Source organism: Mobula hypostoma, chromosome 19 (genome assembly GCF_963921235.1).
Source record: "Mobula hypostoma chromosome 19, sMobHyp1.1, whole genome shotgun sequence".
Classification (NCBI taxonomy): Eukaryota; Metazoa; Chordata; class Chondrichthyes; order Myliobatiformes; family Myliobatidae; genus Mobula; species Mobula hypostoma.
Genome location: NC_086115.1, coordinates 35,447,033 through 35,465,772, shown reverse-complemented (window position 1 = coordinate 35,465,772; position 18,740 = coordinate 35,447,033). Strand labels below are relative to the sequence as shown.

Here is an 18,740-nt window from a genome sequence, read left to right as displayed (position 1 = left end):
ATGTAAGACAGAGAATGTACAGTACGTTAAATTTCACTTTTGAAATTCAGATCAAGACAATTTCAAAAGTGAAATACTCTGCATTAATCCTAAGGAACGTGTTATTTAAAACTGTTCATAGAGATGATCTCCGTTGCATAAAACAACAGCCTCTGGGATCGTTTGAAAGAGTATGGTCCCTTGACAAACACCAATGTAATGCAGTTTATAGCCTTGTTAAGTCTGAAATGTATGGAACATGCAGATATTTGTAGAATAACAGAGCTTCCAATTCCCTGCTGGGACGTTCACCTTCCTGATTCTCACCCGTTTCAAAGGAACAGCTCGTTTTAAATGCTTTGGTTAATTATTTTTTTTTTGTATTTTAATCAATAAAATGGGCAAAATTTTTAAGTCCACTTTTATTGTTAATAGCAAGTTAGAAGGGACTCATCTTTTGAAAAGTATGAAGACATTTTCAGGTTTTGCGTACTGCATTGTAAAAAGGAATAGAATCAATGGACAGGTTTTTATGATTGCTGATGTGCCAGTGTTTCAATGAAGCAAGGAGGTATAAGTTCATGATTTACTTCATGATTTAGGTGATTTTTAAAATGTACTGTTACAAAAAAATATGGGTGCTCTGAACCTTTCTTGGTTAATATTATGCGACATAGAAGGATAAAAATACATTTATAAAGCTCCTGTATTAAAAGTGACAATATTTTAATTGACATGAAAACCTAAACAACTGGTTGTTAAACATAATCAGGTATCATTATGCAATTAACAAGGTAACTTATTGCACTTATTTGCTGGACTGAGGAAAATGGAAAACAGTGAAATAAAGTAATTTAAAAGTTTATTATTTACTTCAACAAAAATTAAACTTATCTGGAAAAGAACTACACTAAATCATGATGTGGATTGATCACACTGCTTATCAATCTAGCATAACCTACTAAAAGTTCATGGTTTCCAAACTCATTGTTCCAAGATTATATATCAACCTCTGAACCCTTCAATATATAATCCTCATGAAGAAGTTTGTGCAAAGTTATGTTTAATATTGCAAAAAGATGCCTCATTATAAATAAAAAAGTCAGGATAACGTGTTCAGCAATCAAATGGTCAAAAGTGCATCATACAAATGTTTTAAAAACTTCAATTTTTAACTCATTGATTTAATGACAATGGACAGTCCAGATCCACAACAGTTCACTGACAGGACTGTGGCCGAAGCCTTTTACAAAAGCATTTTCATTAACTAATATATTTTATTGCTTCTTTTAATTAGCAAATCACTACAAGACAGTGGGTGAATTGTGCTTCAATTGATACAATTTTTAGACACAGTATTCATTTCTCAGCCCAGTGTGACTGCAAATATACAGAACATTCACTAAAACCCTAACATGGTTAAAGAGGAATGCATGTTTGCAGCAAATACATATTAAAAAATAGAACTGCTTCTCTAAACAGTTTTTTTGCAAAACATAAAATACTATTAACATCAGTATGCAAACAATTACAATTGGTTTTCTTTACAAAAATATTTACATTTTAATAGCAAGATTTAGTCAATGGCCTTCAAGTTAATTATTCATTTAAAATTAAATGATTCTTGGACTCATTTTACAACCACAGCAAAATTACTTTCTTTCTTAAATGGAGATGTTCAGTGTTGTATTTTAGAGTGCATTGCAAAGAAACAGGAAAAAGTAAAAAAAAGACAGTTTCAGGGGCATAAATGGAATGTAACACTATGAAAATGACACCACTGTACAGTTTGATGGTATTACATTTTTAACTGGTTACAAACCCCTTGAAAATTAACACTGTTCAAATCATTCAACAACTAACACAACATTTTAATACAATGGATAGATTTGTTCTGACTACATGAGCTGACTGATAAATACTTGCTTGGGTCCATTAAACTGTAGATGACTAAAATAAAGATTTTCATTAGGAAGTTGCTGTTGCTGAAAGTAGGAGGTGAATGCAATTTTTCCAACTTTTTTTTTAAATCAAGATATTATTCCACTGATTTTAAATCTGTGAACTATTAGCACAACAGGTAAAAGAGTGTCATGTGAACCTGTTGATTGCTTGTCCAGCATCTTGGCTAACAATTCTTTTGAGTCAACTAAATCCTACTTTTAATTAAATATTAGGAACTTATAGCAGTAAACGGCATTATTTAAGTGTCTTTACTTTATGACCAATGCTAACAAGACTTTCCGAAATTTTGTATTGTCCAATGGAATTTACAATTTCAGTAATAAATAAAACTATACTGATGTAAACAATAGATCTCGAAGGCTGAACACAAAATTAGGCATGTTTTGCCCTCACTGTTAAATGTATACACTCATTGACAAGACTAGGGACATTATCCAGTAGCTATATTTTTGTAGGTATGTCTGGGAGGTAAAAATCACCAGCATCACAGGTCCCAATAGCTTAGATGTCTGACTACAAGAGTCATTATTTTGTACTTTAGCAACAGGGTTACACATTTTCATAGACTGCAACACAGACTTTTCATTCAGTAGAGCTGAACTTACACAGATTTCATACCTAAAATTTACCACAAGTTCCCTAAACCACTATTGGGCAAGTGTAATAGGAATAATACAATTTGTATAATATTATTTAATCACATATTGCCAAATAACTGTGACATCTGATTGTCAAGGAGGTGAACCATGTGGGGCCAGGTATTCTATTTTTCAAAGTTCTGTACTCACTAATGCAACAATGATGGAGAGAACCTATTCATGGATTCTTACATTATCAAATCAATGATCAATTGCAGTAACTTATTCTAAAATAGCATGGATTCCAAAATCCACCCATCTCATTTTCATGCAGGAACACAAGGATTAAACAACAAATACAAATTCAATGTGATAATCCATTGATAGATCTCCATCTGAAATCTGACATGGGAAGCAAACATTTTCTCCAGGAGATTCCCCAAATTTAGTTGGAATAATTACTTTGCTAATCTGGAATTTGATTTTGAATCCTAAATATTTTTAGTTGTCTTTGCTTTATGGGTTCGGACCTCAAGTTCCTCCATTTGAGATGAGCTAATTTTTGATCCAAGCTACCTGACCCTTAGTGAGATGATGGCATAACATTTTTCCACATATTTTGTATTTTTAATGCTCATAAACCAATTTACTTTCTTCAGCTACAAAAAAAATCAATGCTTACAGGGCAAGATGTGAAGTTATTTGTCTCTACAAAAATGCACCTCCTTATTTACGGTTACATCAGTGGTATAACAAAAACACATTATAACTTCAAATGTAGTCCTCAGGGCCAATTAACCTACTATAAACGGACAAAGTCAATGCATGTTGTAGCCAGAACATAATTAATTCAAGGACGTAGAGTAAGTTTTGCCATTTTGCTCTATGTTTTAGCATTTGCACAAGCACATGTATTACCTCAGGACATAGGCTTTTAGACACATGACAGTGTTCACTGACTATCAACTCACAGACTAAAGAGGGGGTGATTATTCGCAGTTTCCAATACAGATATCACACTGACGAACATTGACGTTTCATGGCTCCAGTAGCAGAATAGCATCAAGCTTGTTCTTGGGAAAAATAAATGCATCTGAAAAATGGTAGAGAGATACAAACTTTGTTTCTGTTCCGAAAAATCTGATTCGGTCCATAGTCCAATATATATCCATTCATTGTGCAAACTGTCGATGGGTAAACGTTAGTGCAGTATCCTCCATAGTGGATAACAGCTGCTCTGGTCTAACCAAAGTCAATCCTTGGCCGATACTGTAGTACCATTGGATAAGACTATAAAAACAGAAATTATTAGTAATTATTAGTAATTACATAGGACAATGCTTATTCAGAAGAACAATTTCACATAACCTTTCAGTTGCAATCATAATCCCTGCTGATTCCATAAGACTATAAAACACAGGAGCAGAATCTGCCCAGTGTCTGCCCCACCATTCGACTGTGGCTGATTTATTTTCCTTCTCAACTCCATTTTTCTGTCTTCTCCCTGTAACCTATGATGCCTTTATTAATCAAGAACCTCTTCAGCCTGGCCTTCTACAGCCATCTGTGGTAGTGAATTCCACATATTCACCACCATCTGGCTAAAGAAATTCCTCCTCATGTCTATTCTAAAGGGACGTGTCCTCTGGTCCTACACTCTCTCTCTACTCGAAATTATTTCAAAGTCAACTCTATCTAGCCCTTTCAATATTTGGTAGGTTTTAATAAGATTCCTCCACCCCTCCTAACCCCACCCCCACCAATTCTTCCAAATTCCAGCAAGTACTGCCCCAGAGCCAACAAATGCTCTTCAATAGTTAACCCTGTTATTGCCGGGATCATTCTGCGAAATCTCCTCTGGACTCCCTCTAATGGCAGCACGTTCTTTCTTAGATATGGGGCCCAGCGTATCTAAGAAACTCCACAGTTCAATTCCGTACTCCGATCCTCAGCAAGTGAAGCAGTTGTGTTGGAATGCTGAGGATTCCGACAACAATTTGGCACACAACAACAACCGGCAGGCAACACTTGAGCCACGAAAATAACAGGCAATGGCCTCCAACAAAAGGGTGCCTACCCACATAACCCTGGCGTTTAACAATATTACCATTGCTGAGTCCACAACACCACCAAAGAACCAAAAGACATATAGACCAGCCACATTAGCACTGTGGCTTATAGAGCATACCAAAGACTGCATAACCTCTGGTTCATGCCTCACTTCCTGATAGCCCAAAGCCTTTCCACTCTCTACAAGGCGCAAACCGGATTCATAGTCGTAGAAAAGTACAGCACAGAAACAGGCCCTTTGGCCCATCTAGTCCACGCGAAACCATTTAAACTGTCTACCGCCATTGACCTATACCGGGACCATACCCCTCCATACCTCTACCATCTAAACTTCTCTTAAAATGTTGAAATCAAGCTTGCATGCATCATTTGTGCTGATAGCTCATTCCACACTCTCACAACCCTCTGAGTGAAGATGTTTCCCTTCATGTTCCTCTCAAAATTTACACCTTTCATCCTTAACCCAGTACCTCTAGTTGTAAGCTGTAAATCCTCTCCACTTGCTTGGTGAGAACAATTCTAGGAAAAATTAAGAAGAATGACACCATCCAGGACAAAGTTTTCTGCTTGATTAACAACTTGTTTACCACCATACATGTTCTTTGCCTCCACCATCAGCATTCTGTGACTGAAGTGTGTAGCATCTACAAATGTCACACTTAAGCAATTTTGACAATGCACAACCACTATCACCAAAGACCAGAGAAGTAGCCAAAGGGAAACACCAACACCTGCAGGTTCCTCTCCAGGTTATATACCTTCACTTTAAAAGTGAGGGTTCTTTCACCGGAAAGGTGGCAAAGAATCATGGCCTTGCCAGAGATACCCACTTCCTGAAAAAATCAATAGATTGGAAAGAACCATTGACATTTCTTAATAATTGCCAGTGTTATTACAGCTTTGCATTATATATAATCATCTTGATCATCTCATGTTCCCATTCCGTGTATTTCTTGTTCTGGGTCAATAACAACACAAAAATACATGACAAGTAAAGAGTCTAATACTGGGCCCTGCTTACCCCTCTGCTTATAGCACGGTGAATGAGGAGTCAATCTACTGAACTGCTTTATAGATGGCAGAAAGGTTATCTGGAATGATGATGTGAGACACCTGACCTAGAGTAATCAGCCTCTAGCTTGTTTTGCACCCATCCGTCTCTTTAGATTTCTTGGCAATGGTGATCCTTGGGATCTTGATAGGGAGTGTCAGGGAATGGGTCAAGTCTGTTTTTCACAAGGGCAAGTTGCTAGCTTGACGCTCACACCAGCACAGATGGAAAGCGTGCAAGGAGACGGCTGGATTCGAACCCGGGACCAGTCGCCTCAAAATCTGGTGCTGTTGCCACTACACCACTGGCCAGCATTCTCTGGATTATTTATCACCAATTATCAGTTACCATTTGTACATTTATGGAATATTGGTTTTTCCTAATGAAGTGGAAGTCTCTAATGTTTACATGATGTCCTGCAGTTTGATCAGGTGCTGCCAGACTTGCTCTGTTTTGTGTGTATCGCTCTGCATTTCCAGCATCTGCAGAAAATTGTGTATTTAAAAACTATCCCCATGGTCACTCCAATGTTATCCTATTGGAGACATTCTTTTCACCCACCTTCCCTAAAGCTTAACAAGCTTCTTTTCTCTCCTTCCCAGTCTGCACAAAGCATTAATATAAACATTCCCACAGATGCAGCCTGACTGGCTGAGTATTTCCAGACCTTTCTCTTTTTATCATGCTTGCACCTTAAACATACAAACTCTCCACCGACTCTTAACTTCATATTGAAGCACCCATCTTGAGATCAGGAAAGGTTATTTGGTTCTCTTACAGTCTTCCACCTGAAATGTCCACTCTGTTTCTCTTTCCACAGGTGTGGTCATACCTTGTGAGGTATTTACAATAATAAAAAACTGCAGGAGAACTTCAGTGAGTCAGGCAGTATCTCTGGGGACTTTTCTGTTTTTTTCACTAACCAGCTACTTCATCAATGAGCTTCTATCAAAATGTCAGAAGTGATGATGTTCATGAATGATTACTGATTCTCAGCGAATGGAGCAGCAAGACCACAAAATTATACGCAGGATGATATGTGGAATACGGTTGGTGGCAGTCAAGGAAGTTGCAGCTGGAATATAATGTCGGATAATGATCATTAGAAGAAAGAACGAAAAAACAAATTAGTATTTAAATGGAGTGAGACTACAAATTGGGGCATGGGGGTCCAAGTACATGAAACACATGCAAGTGTAGCAAGAATTTATGAAGGCTAATAAAATACTGGCTTGAATTGTAAGGAGTTACAAAAGCAGGATACAGCTGAGTCCACACCTGCTGTACTGCACACATTTTTATTTTCTTATATTTAATGTAAGATATGCTTCTACTGGAGGCAGTACAGGGAAGATTCAGTAGATTGATTCTTGGAATGAAGACATGAATGCCTGAAGAAAAATTGATTAGTTTGGGCCTATATAGGTTAGAGTTTAGAAGAATGGGAGGTGATATTACTAAAGCACATAGGATTCTGATGGGGATTTTGAGAGGGTATTTCTCAGGAATGGGTGTCCTGAACTGAGAAGCATACTTTCAGAATAACCGATACCTATTATTCTTGGTAGCTTCCAATCTGATAGTATGAACATAATTTTTTCTAACTTCCGATCATTTCTTCCCTCTTCCCCTTCACTCTTTTTCCCAAACCCAATTCTAGTTCACTGTCACCCTTTTCTCCTCACCTCACTCTAGTGCCCTTCCTCCTTCATTTTCTCCCGTTGTCCCCTCCATTGTGCCCTCCAGCCCTTTACTCTCTCCACTCATCACCTCCCAGCTTCTCACTTCGTTCCCCCCTTCTCCCCACCCACCCACCTCCACACTCACTCGGTCTCACCTATCAAGTAGCAGCTTGTACTCCTTTCTCTCCGCCCCCCCCCCACCCCAGCTTCTTATTCTGTTTTCTTCCCTCTTCCTCTCCAGTCCAGATGAGGGGCCTTGCTCTGAAACGTTGACAGTTTATTCCCCTGTATAGATGCAGCCTGACCTGATGTGTACCTCCACTATTTTGAATTTGTTGCTCTGGATCTGCAGAATCTCATAAACTCATAAACCTGTGTTCTCTCAAATGGCCATGGCTCTTTGTGATTCTCTATCCCTGAGGCCTGTGGAGGTGGAATCACCAAATATAGTCAAGGGGAGGTTAACAAATACTTGAACTACAGGGATTGAGCAGATGTGTGAAGAGAAAGGGGAAGTGGTGGTGAGGCCATGACTGGGTAATCCATGAATTAATTAAATGACGTAGCAGGCTTGAGGAAATGGCTGGCCTATTCTCCTTGTGTGTCAGGTTACATTCATACAACATGGTGCGATACAATAAACATCTCCAGTAGGAGATTCCTAACACTTACCCTTGATTTTCAATGACTTTAGCATTGCTGGGTCCCAACAATCAACATCTCGGGAGTTACTATTATTTAGAAATTAAATGGATCAGCCATGTTAATATTGTGACTATGAGGGGAATCAGAGAAATGAAGGACTGAGTTTTATTTTACTTTTTATTTAGAGATACAGAACTGCAACAGACCCTTCTGGCCCAACAAGCCTGTGTCACCCAATTGTATCCACGTGACTAATTAACCAACTGACTCTTATGACTCTGTAATGTGGGAGGAAACTGGAGCATTTGGTGGAAAGCAACGCGGTCACAGAGAGAATGTACAAACTCCTTACAGACTGTGGTGGTATTTAATCCATGGTGTTGGTACTGTAGCAGTGTTATGCTGACCAATATGCTACCATGCCAGACCCACAACAGCTCAAACCTTTCACCCCCTTCTACCAGACATGAGAAAAGAGCTTGCTTTTATACTCTCCAGTCGCTGCTCTAACAATCTTGACACCATCTAAGAAAAAGCCTAACTGACTAGGTCTTCAACACACCCTAAATTTACACTGCCTCAACCAGTCACCAGGGCTGCAATGTGTATCTTCTATAAAATGCTCTGTAGTAACCCACAAATAGCACATCCGAAACTTGCGGCTGTGGTAATGCAACAAGGACAGGAGCTTAATTTTAACTGTAGCATTTAAATTGTTGTATGTTATTCACACACTTTTCATTAACACTTTACTGAATATACTGTACAGCTATTTGTGTTTACAAAGACATAGCACAGCACTGGAAAGGCAAGGCCTGTCCAGTGCTGTACTATTTTATAGCAATAATCAAAAATTAATAATTTATGACCTTCCAACTCAATCAAGACACTTTGTAGAAATGCGTTTCAAAGTTTTAAAGTAGGAAAAAACACATGGAACTGGATTAACCGTTCCTGCTGTAATTAAAACTCTCACCAGGCTCAGTGGCTAATTACAAAGTAATTAGAACTTGTAAATAAGCAGTTGCTTGCAAATGGCATGTAGAATTAACAAAATCTAAAACTTTATTCTATAAGCTCTTACTGTAACTGATGCTACCATATACTAAGCTTGAAACAAATATTTTCAAATGTTCAATTGAGGCTTAAAATCTTTTATTGAATTTGAATGTATTATGATAAATAAGGCCAATTACCAGCTTGGTCAGCTTAACCACCAATTAAATACGGTGATTACATGGTAGTTTGCGGAAGAGCATCACATTCCCAATTACATAACATCTGTTTCGCGCTGTTCAACGTTAGTGTCATTATTTTGAAATAGTGGTTACAGAAAGAAACCAAGTTAATAGACTCAGGAGAATCTTTAAAGAAACAGGTGACATTTCTTCATGCATCTTCCTAGTTCCAAGCTCATGATGTGGTTGAGTATTTTAAAGCCACGGCAGAAGTATTTGGAAATAACATGGAATAATTTGAAAGCAAAATGTTAAGAGAGGCCATAAAAAACTTTTAAAAAAAAAGTTAATTTTTAACTCATCTACCAAAAAATGGTCTAGAATAAAAATTAAGGCTTAAAGTACATAGGCAGCTTATGTATAACGACTATTAATTTTATTTATTTATTTATTTGGAGATAAAGCAAGGTCAAGGCCCTTCCAGACCAACCAGTCCACGCTGCCCAATTACACCCATCAAACTACTAACCTATATGTCTTTGGAATGTGGGAGGAAACCAGAGCACCCACAGTTTGTTGGCACTGTAGTAGCACTATGCTAACCACTACACTACAGTATCTGTTATGGAATACTTGCTTCACTTTCTCCATCTTTATGTGTTGTAGATAGTAAGAAACATAGAGTTCTAAATTTGAATGAAGGACAATCACGAAGACCAGGCCATCTTGGAAAAGAGCGGCCAAGTGGGCAAGATCAGTTTGAGTTGGGAAAGGTAGCTGGTGCATGTTCGTGCTCCTGCATCACTGTTCTGCAAAACTACTTACCTTGCATCCACCAATGCCTGCTGACACATGGGTGGCACAGTGACGTAGTGGTTAGCACAGAACTTTTCAATTCATGTGACCCGGGTTCAATTCCCACTGCTGCCTGTAAGGAGTTTGTACATTCTCCCCGTGACCGTATGGATTTCCTCCAGGTGCTCCGGTTTTCTTCCACAGCCCAAAGAGGTACAAGTTGATAGGTTAATTGATCATTATAAATTGTCCCCTGATTAAGCTAAGATTAAATCAGGGGTTACCGGGCGGTGTGGCTACAAGGCCCAGAAGGGCCTATTTTGCGCTGTATGTCAATAAATAAATGCCTACATCAGCCAGTTTTGATCTACATTAACTCCAGTGATGTCACAGAGCTCAGCTTTTGTAAATGAAAATGTTAGATACTTCAGTGAGCAATGGTGGTTCACAGGCCCATCAGATATAGGAGCAGAACTGAGTCTGCGCCATTGTTTTTTCATGGCAGTTCTTTTCATCCTCATTCTTCGCCTTCTCCCCACAACCGTAACACTCTCATCGGTCTAGATGAAGAAATCCCTGCTCACTTCAGTTTTTAAAGAGACTTCTCTTTATTCCAAGGCTGCTCATGGAATCCTGTTAATGGAAACATCCCCTCTCTTGTGGTGAGCACAATGGAAATAATTCTGCATAAGTAATATTACGTCAATCAGGCCATTACCTCTTTTCTGTTGTGTTGCAAAATGCTTTTCACTCAAAGGTTAATTGTTCCACCAAATACTTTGCTCTTGAACAGTTAATTTTAAGGGATAGACCAGCAATTCTTTATTTTAAGGAAATAATGTTTTATCTGTTGCATTGCCATTTGTAGTGATAAGTTGACAATAATGTAAGCATGCTAACAGCAAGGACCACACTGAAGACTTGCCACAGACAGCGTAACGGAGTATATCCTCTTTATTTATTTTCAAAACTTGTAGCTGCTAATTTCACCATTTTAATTTTTGTTTGCCCATATCCACCAGTTGGAGAATATGGGAAATGTTATTAGCAGCAAAAATCTTCTAGATTCTGGGGCCTTTCTGCATAAAATGGAGGAGAGAAAGCCAATGACACATGGAAGCAATAAACACTAATAATTCAGCAAAGGGAACAGATACAACATAATAAATTGGCTCCTTCTATCTTGCATCATTCATTCTAACCTCAGATATCCCAACTGATAGCACCAAACACCTATCAACAATGAAATAACAGAAATTCAGAAATCCACTTTTCAAATAGTTTTAAAGCATTCAACAGAATAAATTTCTCTTCACTCTTTATCTGATAAAAAAGATCTCTTAGGAAGGATGCCAAGCCTTTTAAAATCTGATAACTAGACAGGGTCTTGCATTCTTAGACACATACACCATTGCTTTTTGCATCAGCCAACAGTTATAAACAATAAATAAAGGATTTTTGTGCTTAGAATAAATTCATAGTTGTGATGAACAGCTGCAATTAGATATTTATATCTTCAAATATAAATATGCATTTGAAAGATGAAACTTCCTTAATCTCCTCCAAAAATGAAACAAGTCTTTTCATGGATCGTCTCTTTCAAATAATCTCATTGCCCCATAATCCATCGCCAGGGTGACACTTTCATACCAGGCTGCAAAGTACTCCGAAATTATGACCACGAGAACTATGCCCTTGCGGCCATAGATCACTTGAGCTTTCAGTTTGTATTGCTTTGCTGGTCAGATCCATCTTAAGCTGAAAAGAGATAGTACTACTGGGATTCCTAGCAATAGTTTAAGGCAGAAAGAAATTGAAAAATGCTCCCTGGTGCTAGCTGAGGGAGGATGGAAAAGGCTTGTTATATAAACTTCAGGCACACCATCTCACCACCTGACTAGGTATTGAAGATGGATTACACAAAACTAAAATGAAATAAAGGAATGTCAATAAAGAGTCAACACAGAGTAATCTTAATAGTGGAGTACTACTTTGCTTTAAAGATAAAATCCTTTATTAATAAAAAGATTTGTCTATTTAAGAAAATAATAAATAGACAGATAAAATCTTGTTATATAAACTCGCAGAAAATCATCAACTCTTCCAACTGGGCATGACATTGCCTTCAAGACTCATCACTGAATGTTACAATTTCAGATAACCAGCCTTGCCAGTTTATCCCAGAATGGATGAGAGGCTTCTCAACCTGTAATGTTGACTCAGACTTTGTCTCCACAGCATTGCTGTATAATTTGCTGGGAGTTCTAGGTTTTCTCTTTTATTTCAAACTTACAGCAACTGCAGTGAGCCATATCTCACAGTTCCTGAATTATTGTCACCCTCCTCGTCCCCATGTCTTCACCTTCTCCGCTGGATAGATCAGCTCCAATTAACAAATTACCATCGCGCTCTCCACAGCCATCACAACTTTCCCTATCCACCCAATCACATACACACCTTTCATTCTCTGTCCTGCCTCTCCTCTACAATGTGAAACATGCTTCTTTTCTAACTGCTCTTCCTTCTGAAACATACGATCCTAAGGACTGATGGAAGAATCTAGATCTAGCGGTTACTGGTTAAATATAAAGAATCCCCACTGGCAAAAAGATGGTGAAATACAGCAAGAATATCCATGTAAGAAAGAGGAGAAACAACTCTTAAAAAACCTTGCAAGCCTTAATCTCTAATTCCTTGATTCAATCTGCCCTCCAGACCGGGACAGATGTTTTCACAAATTATTTTCAACGTATCTAGAAGTTTGACAACTTAACGATGTCTTCTGATAGGGATATCATCTATAGTAAAAACACATGCTGTCTGCAGGATGCGATTCTGAGCAAAATAGCTTAGAAATTTCAGGTAGCAAAACTAATATCCTCTGACCAGGTAGGTAACATGGCCATTTCATGGGTATTGGTTATAGATTGCCATACTTACTGAACATCCTTGGCATGCAGGAACTTGAATGTACTGCCTCAAGATTCTTAGTGCTGTATGGCAATTAAACTATCAAGAGGAATTGGCAGAGTAGTTAAGCAGTAATTTTGCTTCTATCTTTACAGCAGAAGATGCCATGAATATCCAACTAATACTGAAAAATGCTAGTAATGAATTTAAATACCATTACTCTCACAGCAGAAATTTCATGGGGTATATTTATAGAGCTAAACATGGCTTACATCTTGGGATCCTTAAGTAAGTAAAGCAAGATGATGGTTACAATCTTCCAAAATCCCTTAGGTTCTGGAGAAAGCTGCTAATGTGACACCCCTTATTCAAAGAGGTCAACAAACAGCAGGCAATTATTGTCTAACAAGCTTTACACCTATTGTTGGAAAAATATTAGAATCTATTATTAAAGAAGTTTGAGCAGCAGAGTTGGAAAATCATAATCTAATCAAGCAGAGTCAACATGGCTTCATGAAGAGGAAATCATGCATTTTGAATTTATTCCTCATTCTATTACATATGCTCCAAATAATTTATGTCACCATTTTATTCCCTTTGCATCTTCCACTCATCTGAATGAACCACCTTGCAAATGTTAAAAAAAGTCCTGCATCACAAAAGCAGAAAACTTCAGTCATTATTGTCCAGGTGCCCAGGATTGTCTTCATAGTCTCCTGTTTTTAATCAAATACTATTTTCTGCATCAAAGTCTACCTTGTCCATGTTGACTTTGGTCAAATTTTCTCCAAATGCCTGAAATCTACCACTGGATGACAATAGCACTCACTGTAATATAACACTGAATTACTGTAGCTATATCTATAACATAGCATTAAAATACAATTTGTCTTTCACTGCAGTACATTACTGAATTACACTTGATCTCTTGCTGCAAGAAAACAAATTATGAAAGTCTCTAAACAAAAAGTCAAAAAGTTCAGAAAGAGATAGGACTTCCAGTAACATGGGGGAGCAAAATTGAAAAGAGTGATGAACACAGGACTGAAGACGTTATATATGAATGCATGCAATATGCGGATCTTGTAGTACAGTTAAAAATTGGCAGGCATGACATTGTGAGCACCACTGAGTTGTGAGTGAAAGAAGGTCACTGTTAGGAGCTTAAAATTTAAGGATACGATGAGAGGGATAATAAATCAGCCATGTTGGGAATGGCAGAACAGACTCGATGGGCCAAATAGCCTAGTTCTGCTTCTATGTCTTATGATCTTATGGTCTAATTATATCTAGGTTGGTACCACATTTGAGGCATCATACTATGGGTTCAAACGTCCCACCACACTTACTTCAAGTGAAATAAATCATGTGTGGCTGTTGTATATTTTCTATACACAAAACAGTACAGCACAGAAATACACCCATCAGCCCATGATGTTGTGTTAGACTAATTAAACTAGTAATTAAACAGGTAACTAAACCAATCCTTTCCGTCTACATGTGTAAATGTAGGTCTTTCTTTTATTAGATCACACAACATTCACTCTTCCTTGAAGGTCAAGGTTTGCAAAACCAGATTCAGCAGAAGCTGTCCACACATGCCCTAGGATATCTGGAATGAGATTATGCTGGCCATTACTGGAATACTCTTTGGTGGGGCAGAAGCCGCTACAGAGTACTGTCTCATCATACCTGATCCTTGTCCTCACCTCCCATTTTCCCATAAACTCAGAATTTCTGCTGAGTTACAAGCACCAGATGCCATAAGTATGAAGCTGTTATTTTCACCAGTCCCACTTTACATTATAACCTTTCATATATCTTTTCTAGTTTTCAAATGCATAGAAAGTGCAATAATGGGCTTGTTCCAACTTGCCATAGTGCAACGTCATACTTGAAACTTGCTACAGAGAACCCTGATGTGAACTTTGTTGGGCCTCAAAACAGGGCATTTGTGCAGGTTTTTCCAAAGTGAAGTCAACTTCTGTTTGGATCACCCTGATGGTCCAATTTGTAACTTTCTTTGCATCACTTGCTGGCAAGAGCCAGCTAATGACTGGATACTTCAGTGGAAGGTCAGACTGTTGTCATACTGATTCACTTTTAAACTGGGAGACCATTCTCATGGGCATTAATTATACTATGCAAAAGAACTTGTGGGCTGGCACAGCAGTCCAACTGTCTTTCCTTCAGCAACAACATACACAAGGTCAAAATCATTTTGCTCACAAACTAAGTGCACTTGCTCCAGACACAACGTAATTTCCCAATAAAAAGCATAAGCAGTAGAGTTTAACATTAACTGGAGCTTGCCTGTCACAATACTAAACACAAACATGAGAAAATCTGCAGATGCTGGAAATCTAGTACTGTCACAATACTGAACTTGCTGATGCATTGAACCAAGAAAGTAAATTGCCTATGTGCTGAAATGAAAAATACAAGTAGGCAGCATAAAGCTGGGGTTCTATCCGCATTTCTAACTATGTTGCAAGTTAATCATATGGACTTTGGTAAGGCAATTAAATAATACTGGTGCTCTTCTGCAAAGGTATTGCACCTACCAGTGGAAAACATAGGGCTACAGATCTCTTGTACAGACATCCCACCCTGCAAAAACTCATTTCAGGGAGGTAGCACCCCTGCCCCCCGCAACCCCATATCCACCCCCCCCCCCACCGCCCCGTCGACCTCCAAGGGTGTATGTAATACTTTGTTTAGTGATTTTGTCTAATCTGTAAACCAAGTTGGGTATATGCAGAAAATGTGACATTAAAATATGTACTTATATTATATTATCATGTTTATTCTATTACAACTTTAAGCAAGTCTACAGGGAGTTTGGCCTCATCATGTACGACATCAATAGCGTAGCTCCTTAGCAGCCAGCCAGCTAGTTTAAATAACGTTAGCTATGACACCTGTTAAACTCACCTTAACATGTCTTTTACATTTTAACCCACCATGGGCAATAGAAAAGTCACTGTTCAAACAGTGCAGCGAACAACACTGTCATTATTTTTGAGGTCGACTGTAAAGCCCGCCCACAGAGAAAACTGATAGGTCTACTTAGCAGGGGTCCCCCAACCATTTTTGTACCACCGACCGGTTTAATATTGGCAATATTCTTGCGAACCAGCCGACCGGGGGCGGGGGTGTTAATCATGACCGAAATATAGGTGATAAGTCAACTGTAAGTCAGTTATAAGTGGCTAATACACTCAATTTCGTTTCTAAAAGGGTTTATCTAACGAATTGAATATTAAACACACAGCGCATATTTTCCTCACATTAATATAGTGATAAGTCAATTATAAGTCAATAGCATCATAACATTTTAAATAACGTTTGGATATTAAACATACAGCGCATATTTTCCTCGTATGAACACATAAAATCATTGCAACACACTAATATCGCTGAATCAGTGGGAGCCCTGGGCTTGTTTTCCTGAAACAAGACGGTGCCATCGAGGGGTGATGGGAGACAGCGATATTCGAAGGGGGTTCCTTATGTCCAGTCTATTCCGCAATTTAGTTTTTGTTGCATTCATTGCAGAAAACCCCGCTTCGCAGAGATACGTTGGAGATGGAAGCAACGTTTTCAGTTTTCAGTGCTTCCATGGCTACTTCAGGCTATTCAGCCTTGACTTTGATCCAGAATGCAGGCAGAGATGTTACGTCAAACATACTTTTCAGCCCGCCGTCATTTGCAAGCTCGAGGAGTTGATCTTCTTCCCACGCTGACATGGATGACCCGTGCGTAATGACCTCGTGTGCGTTCAAGTTCAACAGTGTGAGAAGGGAATGAGGAAAGGTGCAGCTGACTCATATCGTTTCATATCGCCAAATCATACTGTTTCCTCGCGGCCCGGTGGTTGGGGACCACTCTTAGCACGAAGAGAGACCAATCAGGATGCTCGCTCTCCCTCTCAAAAAAATCAATTTCTGGGATATTGTAAATAATTTCCGGGCGTCAGGGAGCCACTATCAATATGCGGGAGACTCCCGGAACTTCCGGGAGAGGTGGGATGTCTGCTTGTATCAATGGTCACACTTAGATATCAAACTTATTTATTCAGGAAGTATTAATATTTTGCAAATGTAAACAGCAAACAGTTATTTGTGATACGTTCTCTGATGAAACAACATGAAATTCATAATTCACATCGGCATTAAAATGATTCACAAACTTTATTTCTCCCTTCTATCAATGATAAGAAGCTAGTATTCAAATAAGAATATATTCTAAAATAAATTAACATAAAACTAGATATGCATACTTACATTTTCAGCTCTGAGTCTCCATCTAGTCATGTATATGAATTCCATGGTATGATCCTTCCCCATAATTTCCCCATTGCATAGAACATCAAGCTTTGGGGAAGAAAACAAAAGTCAGTATTGTGTTATATTACATAAATAGAGTTTTCAATTTCTAACAAAAAGAAGTTATTTTGTTCATCAATCACTGACTCTCAAATTGAAAAACTGGAAATATGTTTTTTGAGAATGCAAGTTTGACTTACGAGTTATTACTTGCAGAGAAACGAAGACACTCCAATCTACTGCTTATATCATCCAAACACATAACTAAAATCCTAACAAGATCAAGTTCAAGTTGAGAGAATCAATTATTCTCCTATGTTCAGTCCTGACCACCAATTGCATCCCTTTTCTTTATATTGGAATTGAAAGCAATAGTTGAGGAGAATCACATGGGCATTGCGAGTCAATGTCACCATACCTTCTTAAAATGTTCCATTTTGTGGTTATTATTTTGCTTATGTTTTCAAAATCATATAACCATATAACAATTACAACACGGAAACAGGCCATCTCGGCCCTTCTAGTCCGTGCCGAACTCTTACTCTGACCTAGCCCCACCGACCTGCACTCAGCCCATAACCCTCCATTCTTTTCCCGTCCATATATCTATCCAATTTAACTTTAAATGACAACATCGAACCTGCCTCAACCACTTCTGTTGGAAGCTCGTTCCACACAGCTACCATTCTCTCAGTGAAGAAGTTCCCCCTCATGTTATCCCTAATGTTATCATCTACTCTAAAAACCGTTTATTCATATGTCTCACTTAATGGCTCATTAAGTAAATACATTATGCAGTGATCTTTTGCTACCAGCAATTATTATCAGGTTGTGTGAGATTTGACAAACAATGTTAGCATCTTTACTAGAAGGTGGTCTTTTGCAACATAGGTTAGAGTTCAAGAACTGTAACTTCAAAATAAAAAAGAGTTAATTCTTGATCAAGCTAATTGTTCACCTGATTTTTGCTGAACTACTGTGAGAACGTAAAGGTGAAAAGGAGAAGAGAAGCAGCGTGCCGCGCGTGCGCAGCCCTCCGACGAAAAATGATATCGTATCTGTTAAATAGGGGCCATGGATAATTCTGATTTGATGAAGATGGACGTGAAAGCACAGAGGAACATCTGGAAAAATTTCTGAAATGCTCGTTCACTGCTATCATTACTGCGCGGTCGGGAATCTTTCGGAGGATAGGCCTCAAAATCCCTGGCTTTGCCTGCCATTGGCCACCGAGAAGGTCGAATCGTTCGGATAGTGATGGTGCCCAGTACTCGGTGTCGGAGAGCTGATCAGAGCTCAAAGTTTTTGGATGACTCAGAGTTGGACCGTGGTCGGGTATGGCAGGGAGAGTTTTTCTTCCTTCTCCCATCTGCGTGAGATGTGGGACATTTGAGTGACTTTGAACTTTTACTGGGCTCATGGACTTCTTCATCAAGTTATGGTATTGTTGCACTGTTGTAACTATATGTTATAATCATGTGGTTTTGTTAGTTTTTTTTCAGTCTTGGTCTGTCCTGTGTTTTGTGATATCACACTGGAGGAAATATTGTATCATTTCT

At 38.5% G+C, this 18,740-nt stretch overlaps 1 protein-coding gene across 5 annotated transcripts in view; it reads right to left on the bottom strand.

The window, feature by feature from the left end:
• Window positions 1-790: 790 nt before the first annotated feature.
• pcgf5b (polycomb group ring finger 5b) overlaps window positions 791-18,740 on the bottom strand; it is a 160,377-nt gene continuing 142,427 nt past the window's right edge. For all 5 annotated transcript variants that reach the window (XM_063071671.1, XM_063071672.1, XM_063071670.1 and 2 more), the window contains 2 exons: window positions 17,140-17,229; window positions 791-3,812 (listed from right to left, as the gene is read on the bottom strand). In XM_063071671.1, coding sequence (XP_062927741.1) covers window positions 3,765-3,812; window positions 17,140-17,229 — 138 coding nt within the window. In that variant the 3' untranslated portion in view covers window positions 791-3,764. The remainder of the gene's footprint in view (window positions 3,813-17,139; window positions 17,230-18,740) is intronic.